The 20,925-nt window shown below is 53.9% G+C and overlaps 2 protein-coding genes across 10 annotated transcripts; both read left to right on the plus strand.

Moving 5' to 3' along the window:
* Positions 1-170: 170 nt before the first annotated feature.
* EEF1D (eukaryotic translation elongation factor 1 delta) lies at positions 171-14,754 on the plus strand. 9 transcript variants are annotated; one of them, XM_084749271.1, is made up of 10 exons: positions 4,712-4,770; positions 6,340-7,439; positions 8,982-9,105; positions 9,552-9,623; positions 12,794-12,850; positions 13,148-13,247; positions 13,324-13,424; positions 13,632-13,853; positions 14,317-14,511; positions 14,654-14,754. In XM_084749271.1, the coding sequence occupies exons 2-10, from the start codon at positions 6,340-6,342 to the stop codon at positions 14,690-14,692; spliced, it is 2,010 nt and encodes a 669-aa protein (XP_084605397.1). In that variant the 5' UTR covers positions 4,712-4,770; the 3' UTR covers positions 14,693-14,754. The 9 variants fall into 9 exon arrangements, with proteins under 9 accessions (XP_084605401.1, XP_084605404.1, XP_084605400.1 ...); XM_084749275.1 differs by lacking the exons at positions 4,712-4,770; positions 6,340-7,439 and adding an exon at positions 171-276; XM_084749274.1 differs by lacking the exons at positions 4,712-4,770; positions 6,340-7,439 and adding an exon at positions 354-492.
* A 1,281-nt stretch (positions 14,755-16,035) lies between these two features.
* NAPRT (nicotinate phosphoribosyltransferase) lies at positions 16,036-19,518 on the plus strand. The gene is made up of 13 exons (XM_084749282.1): positions 16,036-16,327; positions 16,494-16,621; positions 16,712-16,794; positions 16,907-17,037; positions 17,123-17,238; positions 17,591-17,787; positions 17,861-18,001; positions 18,258-18,342; positions 18,440-18,520; positions 18,614-18,716; positions 18,796-18,950; positions 19,035-19,142; positions 19,241-19,518. Exons 1-13 carry the CDS (start codon positions 16,102-16,104, stop codon positions 19,301-19,303), a joined length of 1,617 nt encoding a protein of 538 aa, XP_084605408.1. The 5' UTR covers positions 16,036-16,101; the 3' UTR covers positions 19,304-19,518.
* The last annotated feature ends 1,407 nt before the right edge of the window (positions 19,519-20,925 follow it).

Here is a 20,925-nt window from a genome sequence, read left to right on the forward strand (position 1 = left end):
GCGCGGGCCGCTTGGGGCGGGGCTCAAGGGCGGGGCTACCGGGTCCCTCCTTTTTGTCTCGCCAGCCCTGCCTGCAAGTCCCGCCCCCCTCCACCCCACGGCGCCTGCGCGCCTTCTGGCCTCAGGCACGTCACCGGCGCGTGCGCACACCAGCTTCCTTTCGTCCCGCCCTGGTCCGACGGCTCCATTCTTCCGGCTGTGTAGGGGTACGGCGTGTCGGGAGATCCGGCTCTCCGCTGCTAGCGACAATTCCTCGGGTGAAGCGCGACTCCTGAGGTAGCTGTGTTCTGGCTTCTGCCATGGTGGTTTCTGCATGCATCATGATGCATGCTCCGAGGACGAGGCAGCGCGTGTCCAGGGTTATGTCCCCCATCATAACCTTTCGTGGTTTGTGCCGCGGCGTTTTCCGGGAGCTACGCGGTCACCCTCCCTTTCCTTTGCAGTCCTGAGCTCGCAGTTCTAGGTTTTGGTTGCTGCGTCCTTGGCTGGAGTGTGAGTACCGCGGGCCCCGCCTCAAGGGACGCACGTGCGGCAGAGGCCTGGAGTGCCGGGGCCCCGCACCGTTAGGGTTGGCTCCTGTGGGTCATTGAGGGCTGCGGGAGGCCATCTGGGCCTGGGGTTGGGGCCGGCCAGTTGCCACATGGTTGGCAGCTTCCCGAGCGCTACTGCAGGCTGGCCGCGCGGCGGCCCGGCCCGGTCCTGAGTGACATCCTTTTCTGCAGTCAACCCGGCCCCGGAGCTTTGGGGCCCAGCCTCTTGCTAAGGCCTTAGGTCATTGCGGCTAAGCACCAGGGGCGTACCGAGCTCTAGACATAGAAGTTGCTTCAGGGACAGCCTCGTGGAACTTAGAAGGCCCACGAACACAGGGACGTGAAAAGGCATGTGATGCCGATTGGCTCAAAAGTAACAGGTCTGACTTTATTTACTGATTTGAATAAGATGGTCTGGGCAGTTTTCTTGGGAAAGGGCCGTTGAAGGGTACGGTCGCTCCTTTTCTAAATACATGAACGCTCTCTCCCGGCATCATGGTTTTCTAAGAGTAAAAGTTACCTTGCAGCCAAAGAACTTGGTGAAGCTATTTTTTTTTTTTTTTGGGTTTTCGAGACAGGGTTTCTTTGTGTAGCCTTGACTGTCCTGGACTCGCTTTGTAGACCAGGCTGGCCTCGAACTCACAGCGATCCGCCTGCCTCTGCCTCCCGAGTGCTGGGATTAAAGGCGTGCGCCACCACGCCCGGCGGTGAAGCTAATCTTGAGGTACTGCCTCCAAGGGTGTTTGTGAATTGGCCCCGTCACTCAGCGATAACTGGGTCTTACCTTAGTCGGATTCTCATGGATGAAGCAAAGGAGACAGGGCCACTAAGCGCCCCTTAAGCCAATCCCACGGGGCAGCGGAGTCAAGAGGAAGAAGTCCTTAAAGGGTCCCAGGCTCTGGTGGCCAGGTCCGCATGAGCCTCCTCTTGGATTGCTGGAGAACTCAGCAAACAGTTGGAGAGTTGGTGAAGGGAGCCATTTTATACTTTCTTGCTTGGGCTGTGCTCTGAATGGCTTTCTATGCAGGAAAGCTGGTGCAGGCCTAGTCCTCCAGGCTCAGCTTTTCCATAGGCCAGGGCTTAGAAGAAATGAAGCAAACGTGCTAGAGAGGGGTTGATGGTCAGCAAAGGCCTTGGGGGATGAAGGCAGAAGATGCTGGCATTGAGAATTTCTTCTGTGCCTGGGATCTGAGATGGTGTGTTCCTGCTGAGGGTTGGTGTCATTGAGACATTGGTGTGAGTGACAGGTGCTGGGATGTGCCTTGGTCTCTAGCTCCGTACATTGCTTGATTCAGCAGATTTGGATGAGTATACCAGTCAGCGTCTTAGTTTTTCTTCCTGTGTCTTAAGGTGATACTCAGCCACCCCCACCCCCCACTTAAGTGTTAGGTACAGATATTATCAGGTGTAGAGGAAGAGCTGTCTAGCAAAGCCCTGAGACCTGTGTGTCAGGTCAGAGTACCACAGGTTGGAACAGAAATAGAACCAACAAACAATCCAGCCGAGGAGATTGGGTGTGACAGCATTATTAGCCTCTGGGTCTCAAGGTGGCAGACAGCACAAGCCAGCGTTTCTGAGTAGGGCTGGGGTATCCCAGGTGCAGAGAAGCAGAGTAGGAACTTGGAGATTAGAATTTCACCCGCGGGGCCCGGCGGTGGTGGCGCATGCCTTTAATCCCAGCACTTGGGAGGCAGAGGCAGACAGATCTCTGTGAGTTCGAGACCAGCGTGGTCTACAAAGTGAGTCCAGAACAGCCAAGGCTACACAGGGTTCTGTCTTTAAAAACAAACAAACAAACAAAAAAAAAGTTTCGCCCATGAAAGAAAGCCAAGGTATTGTTCCTGTCCTGTGCCTATATAAACTGCACTGTGGCTAACCCACTGCTGTGGCTTTTTATGACTAAAAAGCTAGCCTTTGCCCCTGAGTCCTCTTCACCTTCTAACTGCTGCTGCTAGCTGCCCATTTGGACATCAGACAGAATGTCCCAGTGAGAGGCATTGGTTCACAGACTCACGCCAGGTGAGCCCAGGGCGGGCTGCATTTTGGGTTGACGGAATGTAAATGGAGCTTCCTGACAGACCCATTCCCTACCCGCCTTGTTCCTTTCTGCTCCTGTGGAGGATAGATGGTACTGGGAGCCTAGCCCTCTCAAGACTGATAGGTTGCCATGCTGCCTCAGGATGGGGCTTAGGGCAAAGCCAGCTCTTCTGTGGAAATTGTTATCGTTGCCAGCGTATGGGAACTCTCTTACATACCTTTTCTCATCTCCCTCAGGGTCCAGTGCCCAATCCAGGTTGATAGAAGCTTTGAGAGCCCCAAATAACTGCTCTCCTTTGCAGAGCAGTTGTAGTTTGGCCCAAGGAAGCTGCAGCTGGACTATACATGGCCATGCCTGAATGTGTTGTATCTCGGGACCTAGGACCTATCAGGCCTTGTGTGCCACATAAGCTGCCTTCACTCAGGGACCCCAGAGTTCAGACATGAGCTTTACAGCTGACCTGAGGTGGCCAGACTTGCACTCTGAAGTCCAGCCTACGTCTAAGACCTCTAAGCAAGCTTGGGGGGGGGGGGCAGCTTGCTCATTTCTGCTATTGCCTAGCTAAAGCCTCTGGAGAAAGAAAAGCCAACCCTGTGTAGGCATGTGGGTACTGACAAACTTGTCCCTGGGGGCTGGGGCAAGGGGTGGGGTAGCTGAGAAATTCACTGCTACTTGTTTCCAGGCTGGTTTTCCTAGACAGCTGCGGGTTTGCATAAGTATGTCCTCCGGGGAAGCGATGGAGTTCAGGTATGCCCCGTCTGGGTGTAAAATGGCTAAAGTTCCCAGCCTGTTGTACACCTGTGGGGAAAGCAGGTTGGGGAAGACCTTGTCCCTGATGTCATGGGTTGGCACCCCTACCTGTGTGGTCTCTATCTCCCCAACCCAGAGGCAGCACCATTTCAGCGAGGGGCCCAGTACTAGTGTGGACAGTAGGCCCTGGTGGCAGCAGAGCCCACAGCTTGGAGCTATGTGGACCTGGACCACTTGGTCCCTTGGAGATAGGGCAGTGGGGAAATGTCCTTATCTTCCAAAGCCCTGCCAGTGAAGGGGAGAGGCTGCATTTCTTCCCCAACTAAGGGAGCATCTGTAGGTGCCAGCTCACCTTGATGCAGATTGTTGTGGGCTCAGAAGAGGACAAGGGTGGGAGCAGGTAGATTCCATGGTGGTTTTGCTTACCTCCTAGATAGTAGGAGCCCCAAGAAGCACAGGTCAGCCAGGTGTGGTGGCGCATGCCTTTATTCTCAGCACTCGGGAGGCAGAGGCAGTGGAATCACTGTGAGTTCAAGGTCAGCCTGGTCTACAAGGCGAGTCCAGGACAGCCAAGGCTACACAGAAAGACCCTGTCTCGAAAAACCGAAAAAAGAAAAACTTTAAAAAAAAAGAAAAAAAAAAAAGAACAAGTAGTAGTAGTGTAGACCAGGGGCTAGTGGAGGAGTGCTGCCTCCCAAATTTGAGGACCAGGCAGCCACCTGGGATTCAGTGGTGTACATCTCTCATTTTTATCCTCTCTGGCCATGCCCCCTTGACAAGCAGCTTCTGGAAGGCCACCCAGGCTGCCCGAGCTGCCATCTGGCATGGGTGCTCTTTCCCACTGCTCTAACCTTGCTGCTTTTCCTTCATGCTGTCCTAGGAGGCCAAAGCAAAAGTAAGTACACGCGCATAGCGCCCTGTGTCTCCCTTCACCTGAGCCAAGGAAGCTCCTCTCCCCTCTCCCCCCACCCAGCTGTCACCTTGCCCGAGAGGCATACCTATGCAGAGTTGAGCTTGCTGTAACGGGACAGCGGTGTGGTCAGCTGGTGGCTAGTAGGTACCCATGTGGCCTTGGTACCAAGCAGGTCATCACACAGCCCTCTGCCATATGGAGAAGTGGTAGCTAAACATGAAGACATGGCCTGACTAAGTATCTGGCTTCCGTAGCCCTGTCCTATGCCTTTTTCAGGGGGAGCATTGGAAGTAGCTACGAGGGTTTGAAACTAGTTTGATGGGGGGCCAGCTTAGTGGACATTGCTGAAGGGAGTGGGCGTAACCCTAGACCTGTGGCCCTCCATGACACCGGAGCAGCTTCAGAGACTGACAGCCAGGAGGTTGGAGCCTTGCTGTGATGGCATGTATTACCTCCTTGGTGACAGTGGGTGATGTCACAATGCTCTGCCTCCTGGGATCCGCCTCAGTCCCTGCCCCTGCCCCTGCCACTTGGCCTTGGTAAGTGAGGGGGTGGTCTGGAGACCTCTCTACACTGGGCTTCTGTAGCTCCTGGTCCTGGCTCCTCACAGTGGAGAGAGCTTGGGCGGACTGCACTAAATAACTTTTTCTCACTTAGAGGTAGACGTCAGGATATGACAAGTAGAGGTTTCTGAGGTCCTCAGCATGGGTGAGGTTTAGATAGCCTGACACTCTTCCAGTTAAGGGTGTGGTTGGATGTACTATGAAAAGGTCCTAGACAGTGGTGTGAAGGATTGCTGTCCAGCCACGAGTGTCCCTCCACTGCATGAGAGCCCTACAGGTGGCCAGGGTGTTACCTCAGAGCCACAGAAGCGGCATGATAGCAGCATCTGTGCCCTGGTCCTCAAGGATTGAGGTTGTTAGTTGAATCCAGTCTACAAGAATCTTGATAGGATTACCGTTCTTGGGCAAGGCAGCCCTAAAAGCAGTTACCTGTGATCTTCCAGGCTGGCTGGTAGAGCCTGGAGCCACACCTGGTTTCAGGAGTAGTGAAGGCAAGTCCTCCCTCATGTGGCTGTTGCTGTGTGCTTCAGAGCCCCACCCTGCTAAGGGAGCAGATAACTAAAGTCATGCAGAGCTTGAGGTCACACCATGTCCAGTACGGAAGCTGAGGCTCCTGAGGAAGAGTCTTGTCCACTGATTAGAGTAGGGAGTGAGGTATGCTGTCCTGAGCCTCTGAGGGCCCCATGATGACCCATTGGTTCAGATGGATGCGGAGTTGTATTCTGGTGGCCCCCTGATGGGAAGGTGCTGTCAGCTTTAGACTAGGGATCCCTGTTGGTGGTCTACACTCTTCTCTGCTCCTGACCCATCCTGTGAGGTCAGTCAGGCTCACGGAGACAGTCCCTTTCCTAAGATATCTATCCCTCCACTGGAAAGGCACACTGGTCTGCCTAAGGTAGTTGTGTGACCAACGTAGGTGCACGTGACTTTCCACAATGGGCTGCTTGCTGGTGCTCCATCCACCTGGGTGGCAAAGGCTCAGGCTCAGCATACACAAAACACAGGCAGACCAAGTTTGATTTCACATAAGCCATGAGTAATTTCTTGCTATAAGTGAACATAGAACATCTCATAGGATGCGTTTATACTACAAAAACAAAAACAAACAACCCTCCACTGATTGTTTATTAAAGTCCATTGTCAATGAGCACAGATGTTTGTTTTATTTGGCACCCTATCTGAGGGTGTCTGGTGAGTTTGGAGGTGTTGTTTAGATCCCTTTCCGAAGCTGTGCGACTTACTGGATTAGCAAAGGCGACATTTGCAGAAATAAGACGTGGATGTATGCATATATACATATATATATATTTATGTATGTATGTGTATGTATAGTTTTTGACTCACAGAAGTTCTTGGTGTGGATTTGACTTTCATGTGCCCTTGCATGTCATCTGGTGAAGTCCCTTTTGGTGGCCTGCCCTTCTTCCTTTTCCCCAGGCTTCCCGCCTACCCTTGCCTGCTAGACTGAGGAGGGCAAGGGTGGCGGGTGCCCCTGCTATGTTGCAACTGCCTTCTTGTGCTTGCTTTTTAATGCTGCGCCCGAAGATGAGGAGTGGGAAGGCCTCTTGTGCGCTGGAGACCGTCTGGGAGGACAAGCACAAGTATGAGGAAGCCGAGCGGCGCTTCCATGAACATGAGGCCACGAGAGCCGCCGCCTCTGTCCAGCAACTCCTGGCCGAAGTGCCAGCTGTGAACGGGACCAGCCAGGAGGGCACTGACGACATCGATGAGGCAGAGACCCCCAACACCAGCAGCAGGGACGACCCCAGGAAGAGCCACGAGTGCAAGAAGCCCCTACAGAAAAAGAGAAAGCGCTCCCCCAAGGGTTGGCTTGGCCAGGCGGACCTGGCCCTTGTGGGCCTTTCAGCTGACCACGTATGGCTGGAGAAGCCACTCTTCGACCAAGCAGAAAGCTCCTACCGTCAGAGGCTGGCAGATGTGGCCGCCCAGGCAGCCCAATTGCCTGCTCTGGCCCCTCGGGGCCCCTGTACGCATGGAAGCCACGTGGCCTGCCACCATGTGACCTGGGGGAGCTGGGTCAACAAGTCTTGCTTTGATCAGGCCGAGCGGGCTTTCGTGGAGTGGTCTCAGGCCTTGCTGCTGGCTGCAGAGGGGAACCGCAGGCAGGGGACGACTCCTGACACAGGCCAGCAGGCTGTCACTCCAGACCTGGCCTCGGCCTGCCAGCCTTGCCCACCAGCCAATGGCCAGCCTCCTCTGGGCAGCCTGCAGGCCCTGGTGCGGGAGGTGTGGCTGGAAAAGCCCCGATACGATGCAGCTGAAAGGGGCTTCTATGAGGCTCTGTTTGACGGCCACCCCCCAGGGAAAGTGCGCCTGCAGGAGCGAGCCAGTCAGGCAGAGGGTGCTCGGAGGGGCCGCAGAGACCGCCGGAGTCGCAATGGCGTAGGAAACAAACGAGCTGGGTCAAAACGGGCCGATGGGGAGGCCCCCTCTGCCCTACCCTACTGGTACTTCCTACACAAGGATGCAGAGGCCCCCTGGCTCAGTAAGCCTACCTACGACAGCGCTGAGTGCCGCCACCATGCTGCTGAGGCCCTGCGCGTAGCCTGGCGCCTAGAAGCTGCCTCCCTGGCTCACCGACCCACACCCCGTTCTGGCCCATCCATGTCCAGCCTGAGATCCAAGTAGGAGAAATATGGCTGCAAGTGTTGGGATTGACTTAGGCTACAAACAGAGGGACAGCTGTCTCTAGGCTGGGAACCCTCACACTCTCAGTGGACCTGTAGGGGTAGGGTGGACTCCATAGTGCTCTGTCCTTGAGGGTTACAGAGTTGTTGTGAGTCGTTGGTGTTGGTGGGGGAAGGGGTCTGTCTGCACAAGGCAAAGCCCCCTGTCAAATAGCCCCAAAAGACAGATTGTCACAGGGTGAGTGGGAACCCTTGTAGCTGGGTCTCTGGTGTGTGATCATGACACACGCACAGCCCAGGTTATAGTATATGCCCATTGAGGTAAGGTGGGCTTTAGATCCAAGAGCACATGGTGGGTCCGCCCTCTAAAGGGTGTTTGGCCTCCGTGTGGGGAAAGAAACCTGCCTAGCCCAGGGCCCCCAGGGCATCTTGCTCCAACACAGGTGGAGTAATAGATTGGTCTCTGAAGGCCAGGGAAGGGCTAGTGGGGGTGGCATACGGCCATGGGAGGTGATCTAGCCAGATACGGGTAAGGGACAGAAGGGGTCGGGAAAGGATGTGGAGGGCCCCAGGTCTCCTGAGAAGTAAAACCAGTCTTGGGTGGTGAGGGAGGAATGGGAATGGAACTCAGGGGGCCGTGGGCATCTTTACATCCTGTCTGCCACCTACCTGCCATGTGCTCACAGTGGTCCAGCTCCTCGCCAGGGCGTCCTGGGTGTGGAAGGCAGTCTCAGGCCTCTGTTCTTGTAAGACGACACTTGGGGTGGGCTGGTGATGGCCTTCCACACAGACAATTGGCAAAATGAGATAAGGTAGTGGGCACTTGGCATACCCTACTGTGCCAGGTGCAGGCGCTGCATGGTGGGGCATTACTTGTAGAAGCATAGTGAGCCGGCCCCGGTCTAGGATAGCAGTTCTCAGACACTTTGTTCTGGCTAGCTGTAGAGCTCTCATTGTGCCCTTGACTTTTTTTTTTTTTTAAACCATCTTAATCAAAACAGACAAGTACTTTCAGTACATATGTTGAAAGAGACCAACAAGCTTGTCGCATGCGGAGAACATGTTTCTGTGAAGCATAACTTTGGGTAGAGTGTGCTGACGGGTGGGTAGTTGGCCGGCTGTTGGTCTTAGAGCTGCTCTGGTGCTCTAGCTGCTGGGATGGGTTACAGCTGGATGTTATGGCTAGAAAAGTCAGGGCTTAGGTGCTTAGTGCCTGGAGGGTTTGCCTAGGGGTGCCCCTCCCCCAGGCCCTGGTAGGGGTGCCCATTTGGGGGATGAGAGGACTGTTGGCTTCCTTTTATACATGGAAGGGGCTTGGTGGTGTTGAACACTGTTTTGTGGTCTGAGGCAGCTCATGGGCCAAGCAGGGCTGCGAGCTGGTCCAGCACATAATAGCCTTCCAGGCACCCACTTTGTTACCTCTGGCCTGCTCCAGAGTACTCAGGCAGGGTAGGCCTGGAGCCTGTGGGGAAGGTGAAGCCAAGAGGTCAGCTGCAGGTTTTCTAGCCGCACTGACCTAGCCACTCTCTCCCATCTCAGCAGAAAGATGGCTACCAACTTTCTAGTGCACGAGAAGATCTGGTTTGACAAGTTTAAATATGATGATGCAGAAAGGAGATTCTACGAGCAGATGAACGGGCCTGTGACCGCAGGCTCCCTCCAGGTGAGGACGGTGCTGGGGGCTAGTGGGACGAGGTGGGCTGGAGTCGTGGTAGGGCCGACTGGCCCTGAGGAGCCTTTAGAGGGCCTTGGCTGGCTCCTGGGGTGCTTGTGCTCTAACCCTAACACGTGGGACAGCCCACTCTTGCTGCGTCCAGGCAGCTGGGGCCAGCAAGCAGACAGGTGTCTAGTGGTATGAGGCAGGCCAGGCCTCGGCAACTACCTGCAGACTTTGTGGTCCTGGCCTTCATCACCTCTGCTTTTCGCTGTTGGAAGCTTTTATTCTATGTAATGCATTCTTCCTCTTTGTAATGCATTCTTGCTTTTTGAGTGAGGGTCCTTTGGGCTTTTGGGGTGTGTGTGTGTGTGTGTGTGTGTGTGTGTGTGTTTAAAAAAAATTTTTTTTTAAACCGAAACAAAAAAGACTGGTTCTTTCTGCACTGTCTGCAGGAAAATGGTGCCAGCGTGATCCTCCGTGACATTGCAAGAGCCAGAGAGAACATCCAGAAATCCCTGGCCGGAGTGAGTACCCACGGCCCATGTACCCGTGGGCTCGTGCTCGGCCAAATAGCATGTCTTGATTTTTTTTTTTTTAAATCCTTTGGTACAGCTGACTATTTTGGCCTTTGGAGCAAGTTAGGGCACAGTGTGTGATGCTGTGCCATTGTAGGACGTGAGTGCTGAGGCCTCTGTGCCCCCACTGTCATGGCAAATGGCCTTGCTCTCTAGACTTTTCCATGTCTGTCTTTGATGTGTACTGGAAGTCACTGTAGCTATTTCTGCAGTGCGTACCGTGGGCTGGTGTGCTAAGCGGTGCCATTTTGCAGGGTGTGTACTTGTGGTGCATGCCTTGGAAGCCTGTCCTTTCTGCTTGCTCCCTTGCTGAAGCAACACGCATCTCTCCTCTCATTTAGACTGCTCTATTCCTCCTAGTTGGGTGGAGCCCTTCGTGGAAAGAGGACAAGTATTAGTGAGGTATGCTAGTCAGCATCATCTTGGACTAAGTCCTAGGGAGGGACCTTGTGGCCTGCAAGGCTGGATAGCCTCCATCTTCTGGACTAGCTGCAAAGGTATGCCTTTAGATAGCAGGCTGACGTGCTCAGGCTTCCTCACTCTGTCTCTCTGGAAAGGAGTATATGTCTGGAACAGGATTTCAGATGGCTCTAATGGGTTAGCACAACCTTACTGCTTAAAACAAGCCTGCTTATCAGCAGATGGTCCTGAGGGCCACACGTTAAAACAGGGCCAAAGACCAGTAGAGGGTGTTCCTTCTGAGGCTCTGAGCATCTCCTTGTCCTCCTATGTCCCACATCACAGAGATTCTTGTGACTGAACCATTCCTACTTATTTACTTCAGGTTCTTGTTTTCTCTTTAAACCCTTTTTAGCTTGTTGTTTTGTTTTGTTTGTTTGTTTGTTTTTCAAGACAGGGTTTCTCTGTAGCCTTGGCTGTCCTGGGCTCCCTTTGTAGACCAGGCTGACCTCGAACTCACAGAGATCCATCCTCCTGCCTCTGCCTCCTTGAGTTCTGGGATTTCAGGCATGCGCCATGGCACTCAGCTTGCAAATGTACGTTGTACCATTGCAGGATGTTCCTCTGGGTGGTTTTGGTCCCATCACATTTCTTGGCTTCCATCGAGATGGCTCTGGGGATTCCTAAGTCATCATATACCTGGTGTCTAACCTTTCAAGTCTGCACCTTCCGCTCTTCCCACAGCAGCTGTTGCCACCCTTGACACTTTGCTCTCAGGGCAGCAAGGTACTTCATGTTTTCCTGTACACTCTAGAGAGACCAAGAATCTCCCCAGCCATCTGGTCCTGGTCTCTTTCTGCTTCGTTTTCCCCTCAGTTTCTCGTCTCCCATAAGTAGCAAGAAGAAAGCAGGCTACACTTTCCACATTGGCTTAGAAACTTTGGCTTCCTGGCCAGCTGTCCAATCGCAACATCAGGAAAGCTGAGGCAAGGCGATTGCCACAAGCTCGAGGTCTGCAGTGTAGAACACAAGCAGTTAAAGATGAAGTCCTCACTCAGAAGTCCTGGGAACAGTGGGGCTAACTCCCTGCTGTGCCTCTTACCTTTTTGTTTGTTTTTCAAGACAAAGTTTCTCTGCGTAACCTTGGCTGTCCTGGACTCACCTTGTAGACCAGGCTGGCCTTGAACTCACAGAGATGTGCCTGCCTCTGCCTGTGCCGGGATTACAGGTGTGCACTACCATGCCCGGCAGCACCCCCATTTCTGTAGCCAAGACCTTTGTGGATTCCTAGTTACTGTATTGGATTACCATAGCTAGTAACTGAAAAATGACACAGATCTACCCATCTTGCAGTTCTGGGGGTCAGATCTTTAGAGGCATCTTGTGAAGCAGAATCAAGGTGTCCACGGGGTCCTTCCGAAGTCTGGAGAAAATCCACTCCATCTTTTCCACCTGTCTGACTATCCCCTTCTTGCTGCCAAGCATAGAGCATCAAGAGCAGTGGTTCTCAACCTACCTAATCCTTTAACACAATTCCTTATGTGTATGAGCCCCACCCCCCAACCATAAGATTATTTTCATGGCTACTCCATAACTGTAATTTTGATGCTGTTAAAAATTATAATGTAAATCTGTGTTCTAATCTTACTTGTTTTGACCCCATAAAGAGGTCGAGACCCACAGATTGAGAGCCACTGATCTCAGTCCTTAGTTACATCTATTAATGTATTAATGTACATCTGCTTAACTGTGTGAACTAATGTTACAAGCTTTGGAGAATCAAGTACAGCCATTCCTAGGGCCCTATCCCCCCAGATGGTCAAGAGTGCATAGCCTTTTCAAAAGGCTACACACCCCTGACCCCTTGGTCCTGCCTGATGTTTGTTATTTCTCATCCTGTCATTCTCAAATCCACACTCATGATCCCATGTTCAGGCCAGGTAGACATGGGGTTAGGATAACAGATTTGTGCACTTGGCCAAGCTCAGCAGCCATTTCCTGCCTTGGCTCCTTTGGGCTGTCCCTTTGTCCTAGGCCTGCTGTTTAGAGAGGGAAAGTGCTCAGGTGTTTTGGAAACAGCCCCTACATTCCAGCCTAGCCTCCATTCACATGTGTTCTAGTCTTTGGCACTGCATGGCGTTGCTTGCAGATAGACCAACAGTACCTCCCTTCAATGCTTGCTCTGCCAAATCCTACCATAGGACTCTGCTGTCACACCAAGTATTTAAAAAAAAAAAATATATATATATATATATACACACACACACACACACACACACATATACACACACATACATATATATGTTTATTATCAGCGCAAGTGCTGCTCTGCCAGGTCATTAGGGCTGAGGTTCACAAACCACTTGTTTGGCAAAGGCCCGCGTCTGCTCTGTCTGTTACCTCTTGCATGGAGCAGATTGTGCCTAGCAGATGCTGAGAGTGCTTGGCCGTCCCCCAGAGGAAGTCCTAGCAGGCCCTGCTGAGAGTGGCTGGGCTGGGACTTGCATGTAACTATTGCTTCAGCTCCTGTAACCCTCCTACCTCTGGGTGGAACTAACGTCTGAGAGCATGAAACTTGAAGGCTGGGTTTCCTGCATGGGGAGTCTGCCCTGTGCCCTCCTGAGCCTTCTGAGGGCCACCTCAGGAACAAGATCACAGGTGCTGGCACCACCTGCATACGCCTTCCTTCCAGCTCAATTGCTTTCCCCTCCTGTTTCTAGCTCAAGGTGATGCTGCCCAACTCCCCTGAGGCCCTGGGCCAGGCCACCCCTGGGACTGTAAGTCCTGCTGCTTTCTCTTTTGGCTCCCTTGTCCTATGTGCTCCGCCTGGCTGCAAATACCACTGGCTGTACAGCCATTCTCCCTGAAGACAATAGCTCTTCACTGCTCACCCTTAGCAGGAAGTTGGTCTTACCTATCTAGGCCTTCCTGTGTTGCTTCTCCAGCAGATCCTTGACCAAGAGTAGTAGGGGACCCATAAAGACTGACTGAGTCAGGCCTCTGCTTCTGAGTGGCTATAAGGGGATCCCAGAAGCAGGCAGAAGCACTGAGACCGGCTTTCTCCTCCCTCTCAGAGCTCAGGCCCTGGGGCCTCCAGTGGACCTGGCGGAGATCACAGTGAGCTCATTGTACGGATTGCCAGTCTGGAAGTGGAGAACCAGAACCTTCGAGGCGGTGAGGGCTTGGGCCTGACAGGTGGGGCTCCAGCTCCAGCCTCTGCCATCTGACTGGTGTCTGCTTGTGCCCACAGTGGTGCAAGACCTGCAGCAGGCCATTTCTAAGTTGGAGGCCCGGCTGAGCACACTGGAGAAGAATTCACCTACTCACCGAGTCACAGCTCCACAGACCCAAGTGAGTCTTCTGCTTGGGAAGGGGCCTCGGACATGTGGTCCTGGTTTCTGTCTCTACCTGCTGACTGACTCCAGGGCCGGCTGGTTTGGTCTTCCTGGGAGCCGGGCTGAGATGTGAGAATGTCTCCCGAAGTCTGGCTTTTCTCCAGTTAGCTGGAGTGTAGAGAGCTGGATGAGTCTCTCAGCCTTCCTCCTCCCTATGTGGCAGCACGTGTCTCCTATGCGTCAAGTGGAGCCCCCAGCCAAGAAGGCAGCCACACCAGCAGAGGACGATGAGGACAATGACATTGACCTGTTTGGCAGTGATGAGGAGGAGGAAGACAAGGAGGCTGCCCGACTACGAGAGGAGAGACTACGCCAGTATGCAGAGAAGAAGGCCAAGAAGCCCTCGCTGGTGGCAAAATCCTCCATCCTCTTGGATGTCAAACCTGTGAGTGGTAGCGTGACAGGCCTCTGGGAGCCATAGCTGGAGATGGAGGGTGAGGCGTTGTATGGCCTGCCCATGGGCTCAGGCTCTGACACACTTGGGTTGTGGTAGAAGTTTAAACATCTTGACATAAGAACAGAAATGTAGGGCGGAAGAGATGGCTCAGAGGTTAAGAACACTGGTCCTGAGTTCAATCCCTAGCAACCACATGGTGGTTCACAACCATCTATAATGAGATCTGGTGCCCATAAATAAATAATACTTAATTTAAATAAACAGAAATGTGGAGTAGGACACATGTAAATTTGGGCCTATTTCTAAGGGCTCTATAAAGAAGCACATTTGTGTCCTGTAGTTCAAGGGAGCGGGCTGTAGGTATTTCCCCTGGTGTTCTAGAGATTTCTGAGATGCCTCACTCAATGCCTCTTCTACCATCCCCCCACCCCCCACCCCAATTCTCTCACAGTGGGATGATGAGACAGACATGGCCCAGCTAGAGACTTGTGTGCGTTCCATCCAATTGGATGGGCTGGTTTGGGGAGGCTCCAAGCTCGTGCCCGTCGGGTATGGTATCCGGAAGCTGCAGATCCAGTGTGTGGTGGAGGATGACAAAGTGGGTACCGACTTGCTGGAAGAGGAGATCACCAAGTTTGAGGAACATGTGAGTGGGCACCAGGGCAGGGAAGACGGGGTGGACCCTGGGCATGTCCATAGGAACAGGTACCTCTCAAAACCCAGTCCAGAGCATGAGCTACAGGTACCTTCAGACTATTTGCAACTGCACCCTTTGTCTCCATCCACAGGTACAGAGTGTCGACATCGCAGCTTTCAACAAGATCTGAGAGGCCAGGAGTGTGGTTCATGTGTGTGAGGACCTGCTGAGATTAAAGACTGAAACTCCGCACTTTGGCTCTTGTGCTGTTTCTTGGTGTTCAGTGCTTGCTCTGGTCCATATTTGTCCCATCTCTGCCCACCGTGTTCAAGCTGTTTGAGCCAGAGATAGAATCTGTTGGGTCCACATCTGTCCACCCTGTGCCCTGCTGTTGTGCTCATGTGGAGTACACCTAGGCCTGTCTTAACATTCCTCCTCACTCCTCTTACCTCTGGAGGAGCACTGCTGCTAACTGAAGACTTAAGTGGGGCACATCCTTTTATATTCTGGGATGGTTAAAATATGGGCAGTCCACTGTGCTGTGTGAAATTTGCCTGCCCATTCCCCTAAAATCCCTTGTGGTCAGTGCTTGTGTAGTGTCTCTAGACTACAGTGCTGGTGAAATAGTTGAGAGGGAGGGGTACCAAGTGGGGCTGCTTCCTGTCGGTGATGTCCCTCATGATCCTTAGCCATCAGGAAACAATGTAGCCCCTCCCCTCAATAAGTTTTCTTTTTGCTCATTTTTGGTTTTTCAAGACAGGGTTTCTCTGTGTAGCCTTGGCTGTCCTGGACTCTCTCTTTGTAGTCCAGGCTGGCCTCAAACTCACAGCAATCCACCTGCCGCCCAGCACCTGATAGTTTTAAAGAGACTTTGCTGTGGGGCCTGAGATGCAGAATCCAAGGAAAGCTGTCACCTGGCAAGGATGAATTAGCTTAGAGCACTGGCTGCTCTTCCAGAAGACGGGGGTTCTGGAACCACATGGAAACTCAAAACCAGTTGGCAAGGGGATTTGATGCCCTCTGGGCATAAATCTCTATGTATAGAAACACCCATACACTTTCGGGGAGGGGGGCGGCAAATCTTGCTATTGGCTGTCTAGAACTCTAGGCCTCTGCCTCTGCCTTCCTAGTGGGATTGAAGACTGCAACCACACTATGAAGTGTCCTAGGATACTGACTCCCTACAAGTCTAGCTGCTGGGTTGAACAAACATCCCCCCTAAGCTGATGGCTTCAGTTCCCCTGTTACACCTAAAAGTCAGCTCTGTCCGTAGCGGCTCCTGGCTTTCCTCAGTTCTGTTTTGCCCTGGCCAGGCAGCTCCAGCTCTGTTAAGTTACGAGTTGTTTTGCTTTTCGCACCGCTACCCTGTAAGAACCATTCGCAGGGGCAGGAGGCTAGCTGAAAAAAGGAGGCTGGGATGGGGGTGTGCTGGTTTCCTATCCTGTTGCTTTAGGTCCCTGCAACTCGAGCTGCGTAAGTGGCTTGCCCCGCCCATTGCTGCTGGGAAAAGCCCTACCTCCGGGTGAGTCGGTTCCTTGGAACGGTGCCCTAGAGGGCGGAGTAGAGCGCCATTAGCCTGGCGTGTAAGGAATCTGCGGAATGGCGGTGGAGCCGGACGGCGAGGGGCGAATGGTGGTGCGGCCGCTGCTCACCGACCTCTACCAGGCCACCATGGCGCTGGGCTACTGGCGCGCGGGCCGGGCATGCGAGGCAGCAGAGTTTGAGCTCTTCTTCCGCCACTGCCCTTTTGGAGGTTCCTTCGCCCTGGCCGCCGGCCTGCGGGACTGTATTCGCTTCCTTCGTGCCTTCCGTCTGCAGGATGCAGGTAGCTCTGCTACCCGCACCCGTACTTCTCTGTCTGGGAGGGAACCCTGCGCCCTCAGGACCGAGTCTCCAGTGCCCTCTCAATGTGCCCCTGAACCTCCGAGGGGGGGCCTGTACTTCCCAGCCTGAGTCCTCCCGCAGACCACATGTATTCTCTATCAACCCAGATGTGCAGTTCCTGGCTTCAGTGCTACCTCCAAACACTGACCCTAAGTTCTTCGAGCATCTTCGGGCCCTTGACTGCTCGGGGGTGACAGTGCGGGCCCTGCCAGAGGGTTCCCTCGCCTTCCCTGGGGTGAGTGGCCTGTAAGCTTAGGTGGATAGGAAAAGGGTGGGCGACCCAGGAGGTCCCACTGCGGAGCTGATCACTCGCCCTGCCCTACAGGTGCCGCTACTGCAGGTGTCCGGGCCCCTCCTCCTAGTACAGCTGCTGGAAACTCCGCTGCTGTGTTTGGTCAGCTACGCTAGGTGAGCCCAGTCCGAGTGGTGTAGACCATGCAGAAGCTCTGGAGCTAAGTCCTCCCCCTGGGGTGGCTTTGCACCCCTTACCTGGCCTCTCCTGGCCTGTCACTCCTTACAGCCTCGTAGCCACCAATGCTGCTCGGCTTCGCCTGATTGCCGGACCGGATAAGAGACTACTAGAGATGGGTTTACGGCGAGCTCAGGGTCCAGATGGGGCTTTCACAGCATCTATCTACAGCTACCTGGGCGGTGAGGCCTGGAGAAAGCATAGTTGGGGAAGAGGAGGTACCTCCATCTCTGGAGTTCCCTAAACCTGCCTGCCTTCTCACTCTAGGGTTCGACAGCAGCAGCAACACTCTTGCTGGACAACTGAGAGGTGTGCCAGTGGCAGGGACCCTGGCCCACTCCTTTGTCACTTCATTTTCGGGTAGTGAGGTGCCCCCTGACCCGGTTAGTACTGTTTTATTTTGTGTCAGGGTCCTATGTATCTGAGGCTGGCCTTGAAATCTTGATCCTCCTGTGTCTGTCTCTGTATGCTTCCACACTGGGCCCACTCAGTACCTTTCTCAAGCTAGCTTTACTCTAGAGGACAAGATTCCAAAACCAATTCTTACCCCAGCTAGGGTGGCCTGGGCCCCGCTGTATATGCCGGCGGATACTGCCCTTGGGCACTTAGTCCAAGGCTGCGCTAGAAAGCTGGCATTGCATGGCAGTCACCTTTGCCCCGAGGCCATAATATACTGGCCACTCCCAGGCCTTGCACTGCACTCTAGAACTGTCTTTTACCGATCTCTTTCTACAGATGTTGCCTCCAGCTTCTAGTGAGGGCACCACAGTGGACCTGCCAGCTAGTGTGAATTTGTGGCTGAAGCGTGTATGCGTCTACCTGGGGCTAGAGGTTCAGGAGCCACATCCAGGAGAACGGGCAGCATTTGTGGCCTATGCTCTGGCCTTTCCCCGTGCTTTCCAGGGCCTGCTGGATTCCTACAGTGTACGCAGGTGAGCTGTGAGCACTCTATCAGGGTGGCCTTGGTAGAGCAACTGAGGCCCTGATGCCTTGTTTTCCACCCAGGAGTGGTCTTCCTAACTTCCTGGCCGTAGCCCTGGCATTGGCGGAGCTGGGCTACAGGGCAGTGGGTGTGAGGCTGGACAGTGGTGACCTGCTTCAGCAGGCTCAGGAGATCCGTGGGATCTTTCGAACTGTCGGTGCTCAGTGAGTTCTCCACGAGGGGTGTGGTATGCCTGTGGGAGGCCCAGGGAGATGGGACTTGGACAAAGAAGAACTGTCTCTCCTATGGCGAGACCATGGGCCTATTTCAGTGGCAACTGAGGAAGCCGTAGAAGGGAGAACTAGGGTAGGAGGGTGGGTATAGGTATGGCTAATGGGGAGGGGGCGGGGAGCAAGGAAGGATGCCAGGGTAAAACAGGAGCATCTTGGGGGATGCTGCCTGTGAACCCATTACACGCAGGTTCCAGGTGCCCTGGCTAGAATCCGTTCCCATTGCAGTCAGCAACAACATTGATGAGAAGGAGCTAGCTCGACTGGCCCAGAAGGTAGAGTGGAAGAGGGACAGGTGGAGGGTAGTCCAGAGGGCGCTGGCACCCTACAGGTGGCAGTTCGGCTTACGTGTCACCTCCTCTCCCCCCACAGGGCAGTGAGGTGAACATCATTGGCATTGGCACCAGTGTGGTCACCTGTCCCAAACAGCCTTCTATGGGCTGTGTCTACAAGGTGAAGACAGTGTTTGGTCCCAGGTGGGGCAAGTCCGGAAGATCGTGGGTGGTAGGGGAACGAGGGTCCAGCTGCCCAAACCTGTCATTGCAGCTGGTATCTGTGGGAGGCCAACCTCGAATGAAGCTGACAGAGGACCCCGAGAAGCAAACACTGCCGGGGAGCAAGGCTGCCTTCCGGTTCCTAGGCTCTGATGGTGATTTTCCTCTGCCTCTCCTCTGTCTTTTTGCCAAGTCTCTGGCCCCCGCCTGATGTTATTCTTGCCTCTTACACAGGGTCTTTGCTACTGGACCTACTGCAGTTGGCAGAAGAGCCCCCACCCAAGGCTGGGCAGGAACTGAGGGTCTGGCCTCAAGGGGCCCAGGAGCCCTGCACCGTGAAGCCAGCCCAGGTGGAGCCATTGCTGCGACTCTACCTGCAGCAGGGACAGGTAACTGCCCTCACCTGTACTTTCAGCTGAGCTCTGATGCAGAGCCAGCATCTCGCTCTACCTTCCCTTTTCCCTTCCCTGCAGCTGTGTGGGTCACTTCCCTCTCTGGATGAGTCTAGAACATTTGCCCAGGAGTCCCTGAGCCGCCTCAACCCTGCTTATAAACAGCTGCAGAGCCCTGCCGTGTATCCGGTATGCCTGTGGGTGCCCCCCCCCACTTGTCATGTGTACCCCCTCTGACCCGCTCCCCAGTCCCAGCTGCCCAATATCCCTCCTCCTTCTCCCTGCAGGTTGCATTGTCAGAGAAGCTTCGGGCACTGGTAGACAGTTTGGGTGCTGGAGGTCCCTTGTGAAAATCACAGGGCTGGTGAACTGCCAGAAAAAACAATCACTGTACCCACAATTCACAGGGCGTGGTGGCGCACGCCTTTAATCCCAGCACTCGGGAGGCAGAGACAGGTGGATCTCTGTGAGTTCGAGGCCAGCCTGGTCTACAAAGCGAGTCCAGGACAGCCAAGGTTACACAGAGAAACCCTGTCTCGAAAAATAAATAAAAAAAGAAACTGTACCCACAGCTTGTCATGTGTCATTAGTCCACAAATTTCTGCCACTCACTTGGTTTCTAGGGACTCCCAGACCCGGGCTAGAGTCAGGAATATGAGGAGGCATGGCACAGGTTCAGTTAATGGAAAAAAAAAAAAGGAATAAAGAGGAAAGGAGAGGACATGGCTACTCCTAGGTGTGGTGACGGAGTTGATTATAGATGGGAGGGAGAGGGCGCATAGCCAGAGACAGACACGTCTGGGAGAGTCCAGAATGGTCATGACCCTAAACCATGCGGGGAGAAGGGGAGGGGAGCGGAGAGATGGAAGCCAAGTACAGCAGCCAGGAGGCCTGTACGAAAAGAGAGCAGATAACCAAAAACTCCGGATTGTATAGAGAAGAGCCTTTGTGGGAAGGGCAGCCAGCCCCTGGGTTGGAGAGCTCAGGGTTGAGGGCAGGGTTTTACCAGCCATATCCCGTAACAGGCAGGGACTGAGGGATGCTGGGAGAACCTGGAGGCGTGCACCGATTTGGTATGTTAAATAGGCACTTCAGCTGCTTGGCCTGGGTTTGAGACTTAACACACAGCTTGTGGGAAGGTAGCCATGGGGCTGGGCTGTGGGAACCAGGTCTGAGTGGAGAGTCTGTCTTTACCTTTGTTTTGAGGATGTTATTATGAACGCTCTCACCTACTAGAGGCAGATAGGGGAGGTTCTACGGTTGAGATGGGGTGTCAGGGTGTAATCATAGCCTCAGGCTCCCATGTCTGGTGAGGGAACCGTCCCCCATCAGTAGAGGCGTCTCAGGCAACCCAAGCCACCTGTGCAAGGTGCGCTATCATCTGTTACAGCCCAATCAGGCGCTGGCCTTGGGTGAGGTGGGGGTGGGGGGGGGAAGGGTTGTGTGTGTCTCAGTTTCTGACCCAGTAACCAAGGAAGAAAGAGATGAACACAGTGGAAGATCCAAGGAGTGGCCCAGTGAGGCCTAGAACTGTCTGGGCACAGCAAGCTATGCAATACTCAGGAGGAACTGCTCAGGCGGGAGTGTCTTAGTCACCATTCTGTGGATGTGAGGGGACACCAGGGCCACGGCAGCTCCTTTACAGTTAGTTACCTGGCTTACGGTCTTAGGTTAGTTTGTCGGTCATCACAGCAGGGAGCATGGTAGCATACACGCAGACATGATGCTGGAGAAATGGCTGTGGGGGTTCTACATACAGAAAGAGAGCCTGGGCCTGGCATGGGCCCCCAGTGACACACTTCCTCCAACAAGGCCACTCCTCCTAATCCTAATCTTCAAATAGTGCCGCTCCCTGGTGACTAAGCAGTCAAATGTATGAGCTTATGGGGGGGGGGGCAAGGGAAGGGGCATTCTTATTCAGACCACCACCGGATGTTCATGGCTTGGCAGGAGGCAGAGTTGGGGCTTGGGT

The sequence above is a fragment of the Acomys minous genome (genome assembly GCF_964271855.1).
Source record: "Acomys minous genome assembly, chromosome: 12".
Classification (NCBI taxonomy): Eukaryota; Metazoa; Chordata; class Mammalia; order Rodentia; family Muridae; genus Acomys; species Acomys minous.

What these genes read in the sequence shown, in the direction of transcription:
- EEF1D (XM_084749271.1), top strand. Translation starts at nt 6,340, where the DNA reads ATGAGGAGTGGGAAGGCCTCTTGTGCGCTGGAGACCGTCTGGGAGGAC. An exon ending in GCCAGGCCACCCCTGGGACT is followed by an intron (nt 12,851 to 13,147) that starts GTAAGTCCTGCT and finishes CCTCCCTCTCAG; the next exon opens with AGCTCAGGCCCTGGGGCCTC. An exon ending in GAACCAGAACCTTCGAGGCG is followed by an intron (nt 13,248 to 13,323) that starts GTGAGGGCTTGG and finishes TTGTGCCCACAG; the next exon opens with TGGTGCAAGACCTGCAGCAG.
- NAPRT (XM_084749282.1), top strand. Translation starts at nt 16,102, where the DNA reads ATGGCGGTGGAGCCGGACGGCGAGGGGCGAATGGTGGTGCGGCCGCTG. An exon ending in TGTTTGGTCAGCTACGCTAG is followed by an intron (nt 16,795 to 16,906) that starts GTGAGCCCAGTC and finishes CACTCCTTACAG; the next exon opens with CCTCGTAGCCACCAATGCTG. An exon ending in TTTCGAACTGTCGGTGCTCA is followed by an intron (nt 18,002 to 18,257) that starts GTGAGTTCTCCA and finishes CATTACACGCAG; the next exon opens with GTTCCAGGTGCCCTGGCTAG.